General features: G+C 44.4%; 1 protein-coding gene across 3 annotated transcripts in view; it reads left to right on the forward strand.

Moving 5' to 3' along the window:
- The first annotated feature begins 4,399 nt into the window (after positions 1-4,399).
- The window catches only part of cul1b (cullin 1b), a 40,952-nt gene continuing 23,751 nt past the window's right edge, over positions 4,400-21,600 (forward strand). For 2 of the 3 annotated variants that reach the window (XM_006634484.3, XM_015354734.2), the window contains exon 1: positions 4,400-4,786. Coding sequence is in view for 1 of the 3 variants with exons in the window: in XM_015354734.2 (XP_015210220.1) it covers positions 4,784-4,786 (3 nt within the window). In the remaining 2 variants the exon portion in view is untranslated. Of the gene's footprint in view, positions 4,787-14,128; positions 14,327-21,600 lie in introns of those variants that run through there. The other variant, XM_015354731.2, reaches the window with a different exon arrangement.

Consider the following 21,600-nt stretch of genomic DNA (forward strand, 5'->3'; position numbering starts at 1 on the left):
TGTGCTCTATAGTACAACAGCACCGAAGCACGAAGGAGTACACAAGGTGGGCACTACTAGAGAATGGGTCTATAGTGTGATGCAGAGATATAATCTTGGCTCAAACAATCTACAGACATGTTGAGCCCTCAAAATTACAACCCCCCTCGTCAGAGCTATAACTGATGCAGCATAATTAGAGGTGACCTTTGTGCTCAGACTTAAAGTGGTGCCCAAACTGAACATGTTAATTGGGTGAGAATGACTTTTATATCACTGCAGATCAGGGATATTTTTGGAAAGGAACACGGCGCTTGTTAGTCCTAATTACTGTATATGCAGCCCAGGTTCCAGATGTTTCAGCAGAGAGTAATGAATTTCCACATCTGGTGGAAGGTAGAGAAGAGATTTTTAAAAAGCTGACTCAGTCCGGTATGATTGTGAAAGCTGAACAAGGGTGTGTTTGGGCAGTGCTGGGACGGGAGACCACTAAGGAAAACCAAGTTGCTGTTGCGAGTAGTGTTGGTGGACCAGACCAGCAGACCAGTGGTGCTGGTGGAGTTTCCCAAATGACATCCTGAAGAAAAAAAAAAAGTATCCAATAGCGTCTCATCCATAAAAAAAAACATTACAGGACATGTACAACTGCGAACATTTCCCAGCTCCAGGGAGTGATGTCTGTTATTTTTAAGTAACATTATATTTCATCTCTTTTCTACCTCGATTATATATTCAATAGTTCTAGCCGACATACACTGGCTGGCCAGCAGCAGGATCACCACACGGCACGGCAGAGCTCCAGTCATGGGAGTCTGGAATCCACATCACTACTGGACTCATCGCTCATCGTTCACTATTCTTAGGATCCAACCCCTCCACACACACACCGCACACACACTCCAGCGTGTTTAGATGTTGAACAGGTATTATTCGGTGTAAGATGTTGCGCCTGCGCAGACTAATTTGAAACCGTTTGATTCCTGCTTGCATGTGCTTGAGCTCATTAGCAAGACATTTTATCCAGTTCCTAAAACCATTTGTCCAGCAATGGAAGCAATTATGAAGGCCAAACATTTGCAGAGACATAATTTGATCTAAACTCAAAATGTGGATCGAATAGATCGTTCTTCTCATCCATTTTTAGGAGGCAGAAGGGAGAAAACAGCACTTTGTGATGATAGCGACTGAGCCAAGGAAATTGAAGTGCCACTCAAGCAACAGCCCGTGTATATTTGTTGTCTGCCAGCAGCTGAATGCACATCAACTCAGCTGAAATGCAGAGAGATCCTGACGATCGGAAGCAAAGCCAAACCTTTCCACACTCATCAGCTGCACGTTGCAAACTAGCCGAACCTGGTGGCAGGTTTCTTCTGCGTGGAAGACTGAGACTCTCCCTTACGGAAATCAGCCATCACATTCTGGGATTATAATTGCATTTACTAATTGCTTTATTTGTATTCACATGTTTTTTTTTTTAATTCTATTCACAAATCTTAACTAAGACCTGTTATGAAAGTTTATTGGTGAGTTGAAAAGTCTGACTAGACAGACATAATAAAGATAGAACTGTGAATACTCTTATATTTAAGTCTGCTAATCGTGGCTCACTTCTTTATAACATTAAACTGAATTTAGAGCGATACAGTTGAGCGTAGCACTAGTGTCTACCAGCTCCATGTGCAGTAAATATCAGTGAAAACAGGTTGATGTAGCAGTTAACTGGCAGTGCATGTTGATCTATATGGTTGGAAAATTAATTCTGCAAGTTTTGAATTTATGGATGACATTCTGACCTTGTATGTAAGTTGCAGTATTAATTTTATGCATTGTAATGTATTTGCTAAGTAATTAATTAAAAACATTTGGTTGACATCTTTTCTGTATGAATTAGAGATCACTTTATTGGCCATATACAGTTTCTTGCATTAGGAATATGTCTTTTCACAGACCCCAGCTTGCTCTCTATGAGACACACAGACAGGGAGAGAAGCTGGGGGTCAGAGCGCAGGGTCAGCCATTTATACAGCGCCCCTGGAGCAGTTGGGGTGAAGGGCCTTGCTCAGGGGCCCAAAGGAGGAGGATTCCTCTCCCAGCCACAGGATTTGAACTGGCAACCTTCCAGATACAGGGGCAGATCCTTGGCCGCAGAGCTGCCGCCCCGCCGTTAATTGTCATGTGTTGTAATACAGTGTGGCCCAGTGGTCAACGTTGCTGCCATGCAGCGCTGGGGCCCTGGGTTTGACTCCAGACTCAGGGTGCTGTCTGTGTGGAGTTTGTAAGTTCTTCCTGTGTTCGTGAGGGTTGCGTCCAGGTGCTCTGGTTATGTCCCACAGTCCAAAGACATGCTGTTGGGTTAATTGGCTCTGGGAAACTGGTCCTGGTGTGAGTGTGTGTGTCTGCCTGTGATGAGCCAGGGCGGACCCTGCCTTGTGCCTGTTGATTGCTGGAAAGAGCTCTGGCTCCTCTGTGACCCTGAACTGGATAGAAAATGAATGGAGACATTTAAGCTGATCTAATTTGGAAGATATGTGGGTTTTGTTGTCTTCTGTTGATTCTGAATGAATAAAGATATTTACAGCAGTAATGCAAAATTATTACATGGTATTTTTATTACATTTATTATTAATTACACTATCCACTATCCACACTAGGTACAATGATTATAGGAAACATAAACAGCTCACACAAACACTTTCAGCGTCCACACTCGTAAGATGTGAGTAACAGGATCTTGATACCAATAATAACTGATATCAATAATACTGTTTATTATATTTTTTAGTAACACTGACAATAAAGGTATCAATAGGGACCCAAAAGAATATCTTGTTAATGATCTAATATCATTAGCATGGTAAAATGTAGGGTGGGGATGTCATTAGCAGATGAACATTAATTAATGTAAACAGATTTTAATCACATATTTGCTTTTTTTGCAATTATGTAACAAACATCTAGCTACATTATAGCAAATACTGTAAATGTTATATTAACGGTATTTTCTGTTTGTTTTTTTATTTGTGCAGTCTTCATGGAAACTATGTGTTTTATATAACATTGATAGATTTGTAATATGAGCTCCGTACCCTGCCCAGTTGTAGAGCTTTAAGAAAAGTGAAGCCATACTGGCTTCAATGAAAAGGTGTGTTTCACTAAGTTCTTTTGTAAACAGCCAATGAATCTGAAACAACGGCCGTCATCATGTAAATCACGTCCTAGTCATGAAACTATTGATGATATCTTCTCAAAGACAATCACACGCTGGTTCATCCCTGTGAGCAACAACAAACATTCCCATTAACATGAGTTCTTATTCAGGGAATTAACTGATTTAACGGGCGGGTAGTCAATATTGATGACCGCTGCTAAATACAGTTCTGTGACTGTGCTTCAGCTGAGCAGTACTCACTGATAGGGGAAGCCAAGACATTGAGCAAGTCAGGGAAGCAGGGAAAACACATTCGATACCTCTGGTTATGCAGGAGATCTGATACATTGTTATTGTTCGGGATTCTTCTCAAATGTTAGTGATGCTTACAACGCTAAGATTCAATACAAAACCTCCTGAACGTGCTCTGCAGACTGTGGCTGTGGAAAAGTACGACTTCAAATGACAACTGGTCTCCTTTTCAGTAGCAGATGAAAACGCGCGGGTGTGCCTACTCCGTTACTTAAATCGTTTTCCTTTCTAAAGGTGAATAAACCCATTTTGGGGGTGAAAATGGGAGATGTATCGAGAGGCGATGTAAGTGTTTGAGTTTCTCAAGGACAGGGGCTGTTTTCAGTCTGTTCTCTCTGTATACACCGGCCCCACGTACCTGTGAGGCTATGGATTGCATGATGTTTATTTTACAACCGGTGCACAATCACCCAAAACTCTTACACACACTGCTTGTCGGCCGTATGCGTTACAGTATTATTATTATTATCTGGTATTTGAATGGCCCCTTGCATCTGAATCGTGAGATTCTGTGATTCACACGTTACATCAAGGCAGAAATGGCACAGGGAATGCATTATTCATTCCTCCTTCCTCCTTCCATATTCCGCAAAGACAACAATGAAGAATATCGCCACTTGAGTGCTGGGAGTCGCGGTCTATTTTTGTATTCAGGCGAGCTGAGAGCAAGAAGAGTGGGTAGCGTGTTGCTATGCAGACTAGCAAGACGAATGCAGCGCCATTCGGCACGAATCCAACTTTTTCCACATCAAGGATTCAGTCAGATGAGACTCCGGGGTTTAGCTGGGAACATTTCTCGTCTGTGGCGGCGGCCGGCGCTGGCTTGGCAGCTTCCTCGGGGCTGCCGTGGAGATCACGATTCATCAGCTTGCACTTGCGTCACAAAACCGCGGTGTAAAAACGTTGCACCGTGACACCGTCCCGTTACCGTGCAAAATATAGGCGGTGGTGGGGATTTTTTGCATCATAACCCAATAAAAATCCAACAACAAAAGACACAGACGCACACAGGGAAAACCTTACACCCGGGTGCGCTGCTGTACTCGGAACTCTCTGTCTTGGGGTTCGCGGTTGCACCGGGGGACGTGTTTCGCCGAACACCTCCTGGCGACGTCATTATTTTTTTTTTTCCTCCACCGCAGCAGAAGCGGCGGATCAGATCCGCCGCTCAGAGCAACGCAGCTAAGGGACAGAAAGAGAGAGAGAAAGAGAGGGAGGGGGTAGAGAGCTTTGGAGGAAACGGAATCCCAATCCTGTCAAGAATCGAGTGGCGAAAACAGAGAAAGATCCCCGTCCGGAGCGCATTTCCATGATTCGGAGTGAAGGGCAGGCGGCGGTCGGGCGATGGTAAGATTGGTTTCCACCACCCCGTTTCCACTTTCCCTGCTCCCGAGTGCGAAATGTTTTGTGAATAATCCTGACTCACTGAGTACAGGAGGAGGAGGCCATGTTCGGATCTATAGAAATTGTATACAGGCTCCTTCGTAACGGGACCTCACAGGCCTCGATTACAACATCGGTAAGAGTCTGCGCGACCAACGCTGCTGTTAGTCGTTTTGTTCAGCTACGCGTGTATTCCTGTAGATCTCTCTCTTTTTTTTTTTCTCCCCATCAGCCACTAGAGTTCAAAGATCTGTGCGTTCGGTAGTGGATCCTCTGCTTTTGAAATAGCAGGCGCTTCGCCCCAAAAAAAAAAAAAAAGAAAGAGGAGAGAAGAGGGTTCGTGTCGGCACAAGTGCCCCCTGCGTGATCGAGCGATTCCGCCTCTCGGCCCGCTCTCCCCCGCGGGAGACGCGAAGCGCGCAAGGCAGGCCTCTCTGCCGCCGAGAAAACACGCTTCCCGTTTCGCGCAGAGAGAGAGAGAGAGGAGGCTTCCTGGCTCCGCAGGCTGGCTTTGTGGCAGACCGGCCGCTGCCTTTGGAAGTCAACCTCCCTCCACCACCCCACCGTCCGTGAGCATGAGCTGGACATGAGATGAATCCGGCTCGCAGTCGGGACGAGCCGGCGGGACCCGCGGAAACGGCAGCAGCCCCGGTGATCGGTCACAGGCTGAAGACATGGAGTTACTACCCCCCCCGAGACGGCGGGTCTTCTGAACGACTGGCAACTGCCGTGTGTTATTGTCGGTATTAGTATTATTTTTGAGGTATGGGGGGGGAGTGTTGGAGGCGACGTTGAGTGTCTCCTGTCCGATCATGCTGGTTTTGTGCAATTCAGCCGCTGAGGGCGACTTTGGATCCGGTTCGTCTTCCGCTGCCTGCGAGCAGTGTGGCGCAGGTTTATTTTGGTTACGGCGCTGAAGTGCGGGCTGCTGGTTTTTTTTGTTTTTCTTTTTTGTGTGTGTGTGTGGAGGTTTCTTCCCTGTGACCAAACGCGTCCTTGGCTTGCGGATGGCGTGGAAACACTGTTTTCTTTTTAGGTTCGTTACGTCTGAAAATGAGCTACGTTGGTGGTGAGCCTCCATTGTTCCCGAACTCGTGATGGTTTTGTGTCGTGATGTGTAGATTGTATGTAGGTCCCGCATTGAGACGGTGTATCTGCAGTGCTCAGCTAGTTTTTAAATGCATGTGTTTCTTTTGGAAGTGGGACGACAGTGGTTTTCAACACAGGCCTGACATGAGTGCAAAAGAGGAGAAAGCGAGGCATGCAGAAGATTGTGGTGAACCGAGCCTGGAGTTTATAATGCTTTTAATTTATGGCGCTCAATTTTAATGACGTTTTCCAACACTGTAAGAACTGGAATTCTGTCTAATTGACTCCTAGGGGTGTTTCACTGCCCGTGAAGAAAATGAACATTGCATCAATCTCTTTTTTTTATTTGAATTCCAGATATTAACAGAGAAATAGCAACTTCCTGCACTGAATTTCAGGGAAAGAACTTATCGAACTGTAGTACACATTCCACTCTTTAACTTAATGTAAGTTGTTTGTGTCTGTTGGTGCTTGGATTAAAATAATTGCCTGATTTTGTCTCACCATAGCTGTGGACACCCAAAAGATAGTGCTGGAGTTTTTCCACAAGGACATGAAGTTTGCAGACTGCAGGTGGCCTTTCTTCCCAGCTGACAGCAGTTCTAGTGGCAGTTGTCCTGACTAGGATTGTCTGTGGAATTCGGGTGTATTTGTTTAATGCTGCTTGTGAAGCTCCCAGTCGCAAATCTCAGAAAGCCAGGTTATGATCACAGAACTAGGCATCTTGTAGTGTCATGTGGCAGTGAGTGCTGGAATACACATTATTGATTCTACGTTGTGCAGGTTCACTAGAGGGGTTTTTCTGTGATGAGGACAGTTGTGCTGTACTGGTGTTTCCTTCTCGTGTGAATGGGTCTGTTTGTCACTTTTCTATATGTTGAATATATTTCCAAAGTATAATATGGGACAGTGAATATGACCCTTTTATATTTATGTCCTATTTTAATCATTCTTACTTTATTCACATAGATCTTTCTATTGATTGGATCGCATTGCCTTAGATTTGCTGTGCTGTTATAGTCTGCAAGTGCTAACCATGCAGCCAATAGTGAAACACCTACAGGGCAAAGACTGGCAACAAGTCCTTAATCAGTTAGTAGGGAAAATCATAAATCGAAATGGTTGTGGTACTGGAGATTTGATTTCTTTGGTGTTTCGATCATTTTTAAGGTTTTTGTACTGTCGATACAATATCTTGTATCTTGTACAATATCTTGTACAAAAAAACTTGGATAGGAGTCTGCTTCGATAAACCCAGACTGCAAAGTAATGTCTCTTATGGAATTGAAAGTTTCACGGAAATTATATTTATCTTACCTTATTTAATTCTGATTCAGGTAAAAAGTAATTTGACTGGGCGGTGAGCCTAATTTTAATACTTAACCACAGGTGTGGTCAGCGATTTGTTTTTGAATCTGTAGCTACATTTGTATATTTTACCTGTGTATACCTGGTAAAATAGTGAAACTGTTGACACCACCTAAACCTTTGTGCCACATCCCTTATAAATGTTTTATCCTTCAACTCTTTAAGGACTTCTGACAGTTTTAAACTGTGTCCAGTGATGCAATTCGGTCTTGACTGTTTCAGCACTTCTGGGCTGTTCGGTGCCTTTCCACTGTGGATTATATTCTGCATCGCTTCATAATCATTTTTGTCCATTGATCTCTGTCATATTCTAGTGTTTCTTGTTCACAGTTTTTTTTAATGCATGGGAGCAAGTAACTTGTCACTCTCTAATGTGAGAAGCTGACATGAAAGAATCCTTCCCAAGGTTTATTGAGAAGTGCAGATTTCATTTCAAGCTTTGCTATTTCACTTAAACTTTGTTTAAAAGTTTGCAGCACATATTCTGCTAGAAAACCTGGGTGTCAAATAAGCAGTCTTTCCAGCATATTAACTTTTCTGCAGATCACAGATTTCGTACGTAGCTTGGCAGTGGGCTTAGATATTGATTTCAGTTCTACCAAAAACTGTTGCAACAGTAACAGGTGAACCAGGACATTCATTTCACAGTGCTGATGTTACACTGACTAAGAAGTAATAGACTACCTAATTAAACACTCCAGAACTGTTCCCAAAAGGTTATGATTTAGCAAGCTTGTTTAGCTAGTAAGTATGAGACAAAACAGCCCTGTAATTGTCATTACATGACACTGTATCCTTGGGAAAGAAGGGAACTTTTTAGTTGTGGTCTGTTAATAGACACCACTTTAAACAGAGGCTTTCGGCACAATAGAGAGACCTTGACAACGTGGAAAGTGCTGAGGTGCACAGGAGTGTTGTCTGCGTGAAAAGTATTGTTCTGTAACCCCTCACAAGCCAGCGTGGTGTGTGTTTCTCTGCCAGGGGTGGCATGCTCAACTTGTCGAACTGAACTGACTCCTCCCAATATAAGCACTTTATCCAGCCATCCATTTTCTCATCCCTTCCTCCTGGTAAGGGTTGTGGGGGAGCCGGAGCCTATCCCGGCGAGCAGCGGGAGGATACAATCTGGACACACACACACACACTCGCGACGCAGGGAGAACATACAGACTCCACACAGGCAGCACCACAGGCTCGGCACTGAGCCCAGGGCCCAGCTCTGTGAGGCAGCAGGGCTAACCACTGCGCCACCTATCAGCTCTTCTATTACAGATACTACCTCAAGCAGCTGATCCTGGGTTTCCAGTTTCTGTGAGTGATTTTACAGATGCGAGTCGGAAATATTGTAGTTTTGAAGGGCCCGTTGCTGATCAGCTTGGCTCTCTGCTGCACACCCTTGCTTTGAAGCGGGGAGAGAGGAAGGCAGGCAGCCTGCCCCTCTCGTCCCGTCAGCAGGGCCGAGGCGCCGTGCGGTGGGCTGGCCGGGGTCTGGGTCCTCGCTGTAAGCTCAAGAAGATTGATTTTTAAAACAGCACTGCCTTGTGCTGAGGGGCAAATGGTGAGGCTGTTGCCTTAGTCCTGACAGCCATGTGAGCACACCTGGTCTTTACCAGCCCCGTGGTGAGAGTCCTCTCCCTAGCGCTTCTCGAACGGCGAACACAAAAGCAGTGCACAGCCCAGCAAACACCTGCAGTGACCTATTTTTACCCTGAGAGCTATTGAATGATTAAAAATGCTTTAAAAGCACCCATCCAGGTGAGGGTTATGTGGAACTTAAAAATAGATGGAGGGGAAGTGAGGGTGGTAATTATCCTGAGGAGCTAAAAAAATATGGAGGATTTAAGAGATGTTAGTTTCACTGTTAAGACAGGTAATGCAACTTTGCCTTAAGTCTTCTATCCATGTATTATGTTAGCTTGGACGTGTATAAAGAACTCTTTTAGAGATGAGCAGACTTTATTTTTGTGTTTTTTTGGGAGGAAGGCTGCAGCGTACTTTAAGAAACGAAGTATTTAACCTTTCAGTCGTGTCATCCTTCCACGTGCTGTATTTATGGCGTTATGTCTCTGTGCAGGATCCGAGTTAAAGGCAGTTTAATGACCATGTTTGCAAACCACTTCTTGTGCGGGTGGCAGGTGAGCCCAGGAGGAAGTGGTCACGTCTGTGTTGCTCTGTGTTTTGGCCAGGCGAGGTGCGAGCCTGCCGTTCTTCCTCGCGCCAGGACAGCTCATGTGCTCGCCCAGCTGGCGTCCTGTCCCCGTGCTTCGTGGCCAGTCTTCCCCAAGACCGTGGGGTCGTGCAGGATGCGCATCTCTTCTGCTCAGCAGATCACTCTGTGAAAACATGTCAGCGTGCATCGAAGGAATTTCGCAGAGATTGTGTCGGTGTTTAGCTGTTGTTTTGATGCAAATGGCATGCATTTCAGGAAAATGTAGAGTTCTGCTCTGTATATGTGTGCCCTATATATATATATTTGGGGGGAGTAACTTTTGCCACTTGGAATAATTGAAAGTCATCTTACTGTGAAAGTGATGTGTCCCATATATTGAGCATAGCAGGTAAAGTAGACTAGGGTTTCAACACTTGTTTTGCTGTTTTTTTTTCCAAAATTTGCTGACAGTCTTCTGTGTAACGTCCATTTTTCTGGAAACCCGGTGCATCAGTCAATCCACATTACCGGGTGGGTGTGTGTTGTGAATATGTGAACGTGGTACTGTGAAGGCATGTGGCGAGACTTAATAACTTTCCTGCAGTGTTGTCCTAGAGGCCTTCAGCAAGACATCATGCCCATAGCCCCTGACGCAGAGAGAAATCTCAAGACCGCACATCCATCCTTGAGGATTCTTTTGTCGGCCAGAAAGACTCCCTTGTGGAAGAGGAGACCTTGTTATTATTGCTGTACAGCAGAGACCTCCTCTGTCTCATCTAATCTTGAGTCATGAAAGTGAGAGTAGGGCTGCATGCCTTGTCCTGTCTTAGCTCTCTCATACGTTCATTAAAAGGGTGAAGTAAACGCATGAAAAAAACGATTTTCCCAGTCTTCCTGTCCAAACAGTGTAATCGTGTTAAGAGTGAACCCAGAGGGTGGTTGTACTTCTTTGAGATCATTCTGAGCTTTCTAATGAAGCTCCTTAAGATCTTGATGATGTGATGCGTATGTAGCTTTCTTCAGGCAATATGTTCTGATAAAATCTGAGGTTAAAGATAAAGGGTTTTGCAAAACATTAAAGTCTGGTATGTCCGTGCTGAATTTTGAAATGAAAGGTTTGTGTAAAAAAAAGTGTAATAGCAATGTGTCTTTCGTGTTTCATATGGAAGAATCCTCAAACGTTGTTTCACTTTGATTAGGATACTTTAAGATTGGCTTCATGAGAGACATACAGTATGTCCCATCAGAAGTATCGCAGAATACAAAGAGATACAAAAGCTTATTTTAAATTTGAAATGGGGAAAAAGTCAAAAACTGAGAAATTATGGTAGTTAAATAATTGAAGGAAGCACTTAGACACTGCATGTCTGAAGATTTTACTAGTCTTTACTCTGGCTTTATGAATAGCACTACACATGATTGTTGTCTATACTCAACTTGCTTTTCAAAACCAGTTTTAGTTTACCAAAAACAGACCGAATTATCTCTATTTGAAGAACTAACATGTCAAATATTTCATTTTGCACAAGTGCTGAGGGTTTTAATTTTCTGGGATCCTGATTAATTGATTTATCCAGTAGTCTGCTTTGTTTCTTATCTTGTCAATGATTGAGCTAGCTTGTGTATTATACATTGTTGTCTTGCCTATTAACTGCAAATAAGTGCAAAGCAGAAGAAAACAATCGGAGAAAAACCTACTAGTTTCCCCCAGGTGAGACTTCTCTATTTAAGGCTGAAGTAGTAGATCAGAAGTGCATTAAACGCACACTGCCATGTATTTATCAGAGTCAGCTAGCTAAAAAGATTATAGGCAAGGCTATAAAGCTAATTTACAATGTCATGTTTCAGAGCACGTGTATATATATATAAAGTTTCTAAGCTTATAGCTCTGCAGACCTTGTAACATGTATTGTTGTTGTAGATATCCTTCAAGCGTTCCAGAGAAACTCTGAATGCCGTTAAGGGGGTGTTGATTTAAAAAAAAATCGAAATCATTCATTTGCGGTGATGGCCCGTCGCCCTGTGAGCGCGGGAGAGAAGCTCACGTCGGTATCGCTGCCTCCGTGATCTCGGGACGGGAGACCTCCCGGGAAGATCAGGCTGCTGCTGGTGGACCAGTTGGGGGTGCTCTTCCCTCTGGACCAGCCTCTCCCGGCTGGTGAGCAGTGCTGCAGGAGCTGCAGTCCTTCTGCTGAAACATTTGACCGAGATCCTGGTGGCTTGTACATTGAAGACCCCCTGGCACCTTTCTTAAACGTTAGGGTTTTTAATCCCATTGTCCTGTGTGGATTCCACTCTGGCACTATACAGTTCTCCACCGTTCTCTTGGAAAAGTAATTCCTTCCTGTTGTAGTGCAGAGGTGCTGCGCTTCAGTGGTGGATGAAAGAAGTCCCATTCTACATGCAAAGATATGGGGGGTGAAATGCACCATTTAAACAAGACATTATTATTAATTCAGAACCACAGGCCTGAGGTTTGTATAACCTTCATAGGTGATAAAAACGTCTTGTTTCCCTCTTTAAGTTTTATGCTTTTGTCTGCACTTTGCACTCTCAAAACAAGTTCACTGGGTGTGAAAACAACTGACTTGGTTTTGTCTTTCTGCCTCCAAGTAATAGTGGGCAAGTCTTATTAAGGCTGAGGAATCATATGCTTGAAAATGTCAAGTCACCTTCCTGTCTTCTCTGCTGCAGTAAAGACTTTGAGTCATGAGCACCAGCTGTACGACTGCAACCAGGATAAATCATAGACTCTCTGACAAGTAATGAAATGGTTGAAAATTATTTCAAATTTTAAATCAACGTTTTTCAGAGTCTTTCCAGGCTCGTGTGTTGCCCTGTTGTTGGTGGTGGTATTGGTCCTTTGACTTAAAGGGAGAATCCAAGCAAGCAAGAGCTCTGGGTATTTAGATATAAACAAAATATTTAGGACCCTAGAGGGAGCGTGGGGGTGCCCCGGTGCAGGGCCCGGGGGTGAGAGGCAGCGGGGGGGCGCCCCGGTGCAGGGCCCGGAGTGGGGGAGTTAGTGAGTTAGTGACAAGTCATTTTCCAGTTTGGGAGCAGCTTCTGATGAGCCAGACTAATCAGATTTTGTAAGCTCCTCCTCCTTTTCAATTCTAGTTGTAGTTTGTTGATCTTGACAATAGTGTACATTGTTTTCAGCAATTGCATATTGCATCAGGTTGCCCTGTTTTTTAAAGTAATTAGTGGTTTCTGAAGTGGGATGAATTTACTTAATGTGATGGAATGATTCTGCCCTTTTCCACTTCCTAGAAGGGGTTCATACCTTTCAGGCCGCATATACCAAACAGTGTCATTTACAGCAGTTTTTCCCCTTTGTGCGATCAAGCTGCATTCCCCTGGAGGGCCTTGAAGTAAGCACGTATGGCACTGAAAGGATTTCAAGGCCCAGTTTAAAAAATCTGCCTGTCGGTATGCACTCGGGATCCTCCGGGAGGCTGCAGTGTAGAGGACTGATACGTATTCTGTCTCGTGGACGGAAGTAAATGGATGAAAGTAACTTGCATGCAATTGACATGTTAACACAAGCTGCCAAATCAAGCAAGAAGCGGTATTTGTATATGTAGGGTTGACAGCTCTGCCTTGTCCCGTCTTCACGCTGACGCCTTGTGCCCCCTGCGCAGGTTTGTTCGCTGCTGTGAGAAACTTTTGCGGGAGCGTTTTCATCTGCAGAGAAGCAAAGCTCAGGAGCGAAAGCTTGTGGCGTGGGCTGCGAGAGAACCGATAGCGGTTTTCACCAAGAACTGTCGCAGTCTGTGCTCAAGGTACGAATGATCAAGGAACCAACTGGTTCCCATAAGAAAGAAGAAAGTCGCATGGTGAGGCTCGCCCCCTGCTGGCCCGGGGTCACTGGGTGGCAGCCCGGTACTGGTCGCATCGACACCTGACTTTTGCTCTGCGAGTTGGGTTCTCTTGGTGTGTTCATGGCCCCTCAGAATGGCTGGGGAAAGGAAAGCTGAGGGACGTGTCAGTTCCAAGACGAGAAGGGTGGCGACCTCTGAAGTAAAAAGTGGAGGTCAGAAGGAGTCGCGAAGAAGGTGAAACGGCCTGGTGTTGCCAGTGCTCTTGGGCATAAACGTCTGCCGGTTACTAAGATCGGAGAGAGGATTCTGGAGCGTGTCAAAGCTTCCAAAAGTATTCTGGAACACGACCCGTTTGCGATTTGAAGAGCGAGTGCGTATTCCCATTATGTACAGAAAAGGGGTAGGAGTGGTTTACGTGACCTGTCCGTTCCCGAGGCCTGTACAGACCTGCTCTGCTCTTGTTGTTATACAGTGTAGCGATGGGGATAATACATTTATGGGAGGTTTACTGGTTGAGGACGGGTTAGAATGACCAGTCTTTCACTGCCTTGTGTCGTGAGGCTCTTCCAAAGCTTTACTAAACCAGAAGAGACGCTTTGAAATGGCCCGCGGGGGGGTGTATTGATGTTCAGGCCAGTCCTTAATCTTCTTGAGCGCGTGCTGTCCTGCGTGTCGCCGTGCCAGCGGCGATGCTGCCCTCGTCCCCGGGCCCTGCTTGCAGCTGACCCTGATGAAATGTTTCGCATCCCTGGGCGAAATCAAATTACAGCCCCCCAAGATCGGACCGGCGGGTTTATTCCTGGACGCTGGCGTTCTCACATGAGCTCCGTGTGTCGCAAGCCTGGGAAAGACATTCTGCTGCGCAGGAGCGGCTGGGACATCAAAATGTCCAAAGGAGCTTGTTTACCAAGAGGTCTGTTTCCAGTACCAGCAAAGCTGTGTTTACGTAGCGGAAGAAACGCTGGCTCCGATTGGCAACACACTGCCAGCAGAGGGATTTATAGACAAATTGTTAGCAAGTTTCTGTTTCTGAAGATTGAAAATTGGATGGCAGCATTCCTTTTGGAGGGTGAGGTATGTGCTCGTTTTCTTTTTGTAAAAAACTGGCTCGCTGAGCCGCAGGCAAAGTTCTTAGAAGCCGTTTCCTCTGACGCGCGTTCTCTGGCGAATTACCTGCCTCGGCAGCCCGGGCCGAGCCTCCTCGTGTTTCTGGTGGGCGTCCTGAGGCGCTGCCGGCTCTGCGACAGAGACGAGCGCAGGCGGAGGAGAGGTGCTCAGTGCTGCGCGGTCATCTGTCAGAGAGCGCGCAGGGGCGTGGCTGAGGGAGGCCAGGGCTGGTTGCGCTCGGCCCTCAGCCAGCACACCTGGCTGAGCGAGCAGGCGAGGCAGTCGGTGCCTCTTCACCTCTGGGGAACCACACTGCTTCTTTGTCTAGGGTGCCTTTACCCTTTGGTTTACATCACTTTGGGCAATTTAATTCCCCATTAAGGGGGAGAAGCTTTCCTGGAACAGCACTTTTACAACTCCTGCTTTTGCCTGACATAACGTAAGAATCGTGAGCTTGAGTCACAGTGGGTGGGCACCTCATGTAGTCAGATCGTAGTGTGGTTGGCTGTGGTTGTACTGTTCATGGGTGGAGTGGGTCCTTACTAAGCACTATCCTGTCCTTCAGAAAAGGTGCTGGAAAACAGTCGCTTTATGTCATAACCATCAAAAGAAACAGCTTTGTTTGTTTTAAGAGACTGCGTTAGCCTGGTTGTGAGTTTTTAGTTCTCATTTTAAGTGAGATTTGGTTTCCTGCCGTGGTTCTGAAACCTTTTAAGCTTTTAAGTGCTGTACCAGTGTGTGTGAGGGGACTGAGGGTTTGAGGAATTTCTGCTTCCCATTTCTCTCATTTGCTTCTGTGCTCTTTTGCGGAACGCGAGCGATTTGATGTAGACTCCCAAGTGTGTGTGTGGGGGCTCTTGAAGCGGTAAATTAAATTTCTTTCTGACCGAAAAGACAAGATGCTTAGTCTATAAAAAGAGGATTAAATAGTTTTATTCATTTTAAAGGTTTCCTTGCAATTCAATTAAACCTTTGATTTAACTTGGAGCATTTCCAAACTTTGTAAGACACCCGGCCCTTCACTTTTATCATAGATGGAAATGCATTTTCCCTCATATTAAGCCATCCCAGGAAGTTATTTCACAAGAACATGCTTAAATGGGAGTTTTGTGCTGGAGGAAAATGTGGACATTCCATAGTTTTGGGAGAATTCCAAAGCCTGTAAACATTTTCCACTAATACCCAGTGTTTTGTGATGACATGGGATAGTGTTTTTTTTGTACTGAAATTTTCCTGTAGTCTTGGTTCCGACTGGCAGTAGTTTAACTGGTTTTTAAACGGGGGAAAAAAACTTTTTTACAATCTATACAGTTTCTTTCAGAAACAATTGTCTTCAAGTGTTACAGTGAAAGTGTTTTTATAGTTGACTAAAGTTTTTGATCATGGCAGTGCCCACTATCACCGATGTGACTATGCTGCGAAAGCCCCTTTCTCTTGGTTTTCGGATGACGGTGTGCTTGATAATGGAGTCTGCCTGAAATATTCCAAATTAATGAGGATTAAGGCCATTCAGCAGTTTGTGTTCCAAAGAACAGTCAAGCCATACTGAAATAGGTTGAAAACAAAAAGCAGGAAAGCATGAAATGTATCGGTTCGCACGAAAGAAGTTAATGATTAAGCCAGAGTGCTCCTGAGGTGAACGAGCAGTTAACCTTTTCCGGTGTTTTTCGGGTGCTCTGGTATGGTCACTATGCGTTTCGGTTCCCAGGTGACCACCACTGAGTGTTGAGTCGGCACGTTTTGTAACGCACTTGGCGTGCTCGCTAACCCGCTGTACCAGTGGTTTCACACACCCTCGTTATCACTAATCCGGCGTTTAGCTAATGTTAGTTGAGGTAAGCACGTCTGGGACTGGTGTCTGTCAGAGTCTGCCAAATTAACCAATTATTTAACTCCTGAGACTGTTTCCTGTTTTTGGTCTTAACTGGGGTAATTGTCTGGTAATCCAGGATTAGCATAGATTCGTATAGCACCAGGTTGTGGTGAGCAGAAGAGAAGTGAGCGATAGCAGGGAGGAAATACAATGCCTATTTATTGTTACCTAATTAGCAGCAGTCATGTCATTTCCAGGCAACAGGTGCCTTGGAATCGGTCTACATTTTAAAATGGGCTGCTGAATTGAAAAGAGAAGAGAGAAAACACAACGTTTCGGCTGTGGAGCCTTCTTCGGGTGTGAGGTCTTGCTTACACCTGAAGAAGGCTTCACAGCCGAAACGTCGTTTTCTTTCTTCTCTTTTCAGCATGGAATAAGCCTATTCATTATTTTGTCAGTACTGTTCTAGTTCACATTTTGCCTTTTTTCTTACCTGCTGGGAGTTTGTTCATACAAGGTGGTGTGATTGGATTTGGATAGTGCTTAGTCAAAACAGGTGGAAATGCTTAATACAGAAAGGGTTCATAAAGATTTGCACTTATAGTACACAGATTTGTTGTCTTAAACTTTTTTCTCTCATTTGTATGTATCTGGACGTTGCATTATGGAGTTTGGGATACCAGGCCAGTGTTTCCTGGGATTGGAGGGAATGGGATTATCTTGGCGGGGGCGGACTATTGACCTGAATAAGGACACGGTTCTGTCTCCTTCCTTGCAGCGAGGGATTTAAAAATCGGTTTCCTGAGCTCGAGATCACAGGATTGCAGAGCTCCCAGGCAGACAGTCTCCACGGATCTCTGATCTGTGTCGGCGTGGCCTGGAGCCAGCTCTTGGTATATATTGCTGACCCAGTGGCAAGAGTGCTTCTGCCAGCGTGCTGGAGTCTCCGCTGAAAAGTCTTTTTATGAGATTAAAGATTTTGCTGACCCGTGGCTCACCTGCTCCTTTAGGAACAAGCCTTGCTGAAGACTGAAGCTCAGAACTCAGGATTGAGTAGACAGCAAGGGAAGACTACATTTACACCAACAGAGTGGTCGTCCATGTATTGATTGCACCAGCATTTTCTACAGTGCTTAGAGGAGAACTTTACAGTTTTATCCAGTCTGTTAAATCTCATGCCATAAAGATTTAATGTTGCATTGCAACCCTGATAAGATTTGTTGTTGGTCATCGCTATTGTTGGTTAAAATCCGAGTTTAAATGGTTCCATCTTTCACTACAGCCTCTTAGATTTTCACAAGATCTGGTAAGGCTGGAATTGTGCCTAAAAGCCTATTCTCCAAGCTGCCTTTTGTACATGAAAATTTGATAAAATATACATGTATTTCTCCCATCTAGTTGGCTTTTTATACATTTTTATACAGTTTGATGGCAGCATGGCTAAAAGTCTTTTCTAACCCTGAACTTGTTCAGGCTGCCTCCGGGAGATCGCAGTTAAAGCCGCGTCAAGTTCTAATTGGAACTAATAGCATTTGTTGCATTTTTAATGCCTCTAACGGTTTTTATGTGGGTTAATAAACAGTTCCAGAGCAGCTTGAGAGGGAAACGTTGTTCATAGGTTTTTGTTTGTGAGTGCAGAAGCTCACTTGGTGGACGCTCTGCCACCTCTCCCAGCTGGCTCACAAGAGGACGGCTCCAGCTGTTGGCCAGGGTCACGGCGCGCGTTGAGCTAACCGTGGCACTCGGTAGGACACGGCTTCACAGCCCGTTCTTGCCCGGGAGCCGAGCAGGGCGGTCCGAGCGCTTGCTCAGACCCTCATTCCGACAGCGTGGGGACTGTGTGGTCATTGATCACGTGTTGCGTTTGTTTCTGAAAGCCATGCATGCCAAGCCTTGCAGGGTACACCTGCGCGCCGCAAGGTTTTTTATGCTTTGTTCAAGTCCTAGGGCCGTAGAAGGAAATCTCTATTTGTGCTTACTGCAGGAAATGGTAAATATTGGAAACTGTGCATTGTTTGCTTGAATAATTTGCGCTCGACACATAGTGGGTGATCCTTACTGCTTCTGTGCACTGCGGCCTAAAGATGCGTTTGGCTGCTTTAGATGTAATGCCACTGCAGAGAGTATTCGGAGTGCATGTGCAGAATATAATTATACATTTTGGAAAACAACAGGCCTGTTTTTATTTAAATTCTAAATGGAAGAATGTGTTGTGATTCTGCTGTTGCCATAAAATAAATGTGGGCTGGTGTGTGTGGAAATCATCCCCCACATGTTACATGTTTCCACTTGTAGTAAGGGTGAGTGGGACTTGATTCACTTTGTTCTTCATCAAAGTTAATTTGCAGGCATATATCTCACTTCAGCAATCTTCATTACTCCCAGGTACTTGAGTTGCTTTATGTCTGCAACACCTGTATTATTCTGATCTTGTAGTTTAAGGGAATTGCCTAATGTTTGTTAAAGGAGTGCAGGTGCTTCAGTGTCTGTAGCCCCTTTGCTGTTTGTTGCTTTGTTGCCTTCTGTCCCAGCTGCTCTGTCCTCCAGCTGCGATTCTCATCTGGCACTCCACCGTTCTGGACTTCAGTGTTGCTGACGCTGCCAGGGTCCCGTTGCACAGTAACAAACTGTTTCTCTTTCGAAGGCGCTGTTAAGTACTTTTTTTTTTGCCCACGTGAGGAAAAATGGGAGGCGTGCGGCAAGGCAGGCTCTCGTTCTTAGTCGGAGGAAAACCCGGTCTGCGCCACTTCCTGCCGATCTGGGCGAGATCCTCAGTCCCCGGCACAGACATGGCACTGAGCGCGGCTGAACTGCAGCCTGTCACAATGGGACCATTCAGGATCAGTCCTCCCTTCCGCCGACTGCTTAGTCACCCGGCAGGGGCGAATCTGACAGCCCTGAGATTGAGAGGAACTTGATATGCCCGTCTTCCAGTCACGGGAGAAGAGGTTGCAGAGTGTCGCTGTACAGGAACGCGCCGAACGAGTCATTCCGATGTTGTGTGAAGGCTTTGTTTAGAATTCCATGACTGGACGAAGAACTGCCCTGCGGCTCAGTTTTGAGTGTCAACAGAGTGGGAAGTATCCCATCGTTGTTTTCTGCTCATTTGATATCAGCTTTCTGCAGTCAGATGAGGAAAGTGATCCACATCTATCTTTGCACACGCCGGGTTAATATCCCAGTGGTGGTATTTAGCCCAGTACGCAGCTGTGCTGTTTCTAGTTGAAACTTGCAATGGGTCTGAATATTCTCTGTAAGGCTGGAAAATACAAAATATTTTGCACTGTGGTGATCAGTTCTAGTCCACATGCAATGTTTGCTTCAAGGAGCGTGATGAGCTAACTTTGGATACCCGTGTCTCTGGAGAGTGGTGAATGGGTGCTTATCAATAGTTAAATTAATTGTCTTGCATAATTCGGCAGCATCGGACGTTCCTGTCTCCCTCCAGAGGTCAGTGTAAGTCTTTCTGCACACTTGCAAGTCAATTTTCTTTCATGGGCCCCACACGCATGACATCATTTGATGACTGTGCAAAAAAACATACTAGCTTAAATTTTAAAAAGTCTGAGATTAGCTTCCTCCAGCTTTTAAAAGTCAGGAGTGGGCAGATTCATGTTGAATTAAATGTTAAAGATCCTCAGACATTAAAGACTCAGCCGCCCATTAATTATTCCTGTCGTCCCTGTAGTTTTGTACTTTTTGTTAATTTTCTCCTTAGATGAAACTATATACTTTTTCATTAGCTGAAGTGCAGACGTTAGTGATGGAAAATTTAGCAATTCACTTTTAAGTCTTATAACCTATGTTCTGTTCGGGCAAATCATTCAATAGCACCATCAGTACAGAATTTAAAAAGCTGAAGTTAAACGAGCACTTTTGCTGGGTTTTCTTTTTACCAGTTTGAATGGGCATCGTGCGCAATAGCACCACCAACACGAATGCAGTATACAAGCCAGGCATCACACCTGATATATGTTAACTGCAAACACACTTGTTGCAAATAGACTTTTAGTGGCTGGTTGATAGATGAGAAGTATCGTTTCTGGATACTTCAGTAAAATTCCAGCTGTAATCACACTTGATGTGCAAGTTTCAGATTTCCCCAGATCAAATATTATAGTTACACCTGCACACTATTTCTGGTTCTCTGGTATTCGGTGTAGGAAAACAGCAGGAGGCTACCTGAAGTACTGTCGGTACATTGTGTTTAATCGCCCTCAGTGGTCAGATCTGTGCATTGATTTTTTTTATCTCTAAGTTACTGTTGAAGGGTTTCTTAAATGTGATTTGGTGGTTCTGTATCTGATAATGGATCTGTTGCCTGAGCTGCTGGATTTAAAGTTATTTAGTCGATGGTATAATTTCACCATTTAAGTTGTACTGTATGTTAGCAAAGTTGCCAAGTAGGTCTAAGATCCATGTTACTGTTATCTTAATTTTTGGCATCGTATTTTCTCATTTGTAGCCGTTTTTCCAGTTGTGTAAATTTTTTTTCAGTAGTATTCAGAGATCTCGTACACACATCACTTACACTTTTCATCTATGTAAGTACACGTGTTAATGCCTTAACGTTTAAAAAAAAAAGTGCAGAGAAAGGCAGGTCCAACTCTTCATAGGATTGAGGTTGTTTGTTTCTACTGTTTTGTTTTTTAATCATTATTGTTATTTCACACATATTTCCTATTTTCCTCTTCAGTTTGCAGGAGGAAATCAAGCACAGACTTCTCACGGACCCTGGTGAGAAAAGTCACTGCTGATACATGTTGTCGACAGAGCCTCTCAGTAGTTTTGATCATGAGAAAATAGATTACTTTTGTCTGATACAGAAGAGCACAGACAGGCTCTGTCAGTAAGATACATTAGATCATGATAAAATCTTCTTGTGAGAATGGGAAATGACATCTTGCATTCCCAAGATCTTTATTTACCTTTGATTCTTAAAATAAGAGTCCTTGTAATTTAAATAGACAGACGACAGTGTAGTTTAAGACAAGACATTGGGTTCGAAGTGTTTTCATCTTCTACAAAAAATTAAAAGCCATATCTTGTGGAATACTGTTAAAATTAAAAACACAAAAATGTTTTATGCCGCAATTTTCATTTTATTACATTTTAAAATTAAAGCTGTTAAACAGAATTGTTTCTTTTATCTTAATCAAGTTCAGTGGGAACAGGTGTGTCGTATTTGTATAACCAAACAGGTAGAATTTAGTTTTACCTGTTTGTGTTGTGAAAATCCTGAATTTAACACCCTGTTTCACGTTTTTTAACCAGTGCTTAGTGTTGAAAATGAGCTGTTTCAATTTGAGCATTTTCCTTGATCTGAACTCCTGTCATTTTGTCACATCTAAGTCCCTGTTTCTCTGCATCTTTTTTTCTTAACATCACAATGTTAATTTTCGCCAGTGTGTCCACCTACGTTTATTTT

The sequence above is a fragment of the Lepisosteus oculatus genome, chromosome 6 (assembly GCF_040954835.1).
Source record: "Lepisosteus oculatus isolate fLepOcu1 chromosome 6, fLepOcu1.hap2, whole genome shotgun sequence".
NCBI lineage: Eukaryota > Metazoa > Chordata > Actinopteri > Semionotiformes > Lepisosteidae > Lepisosteus > Lepisosteus oculatus.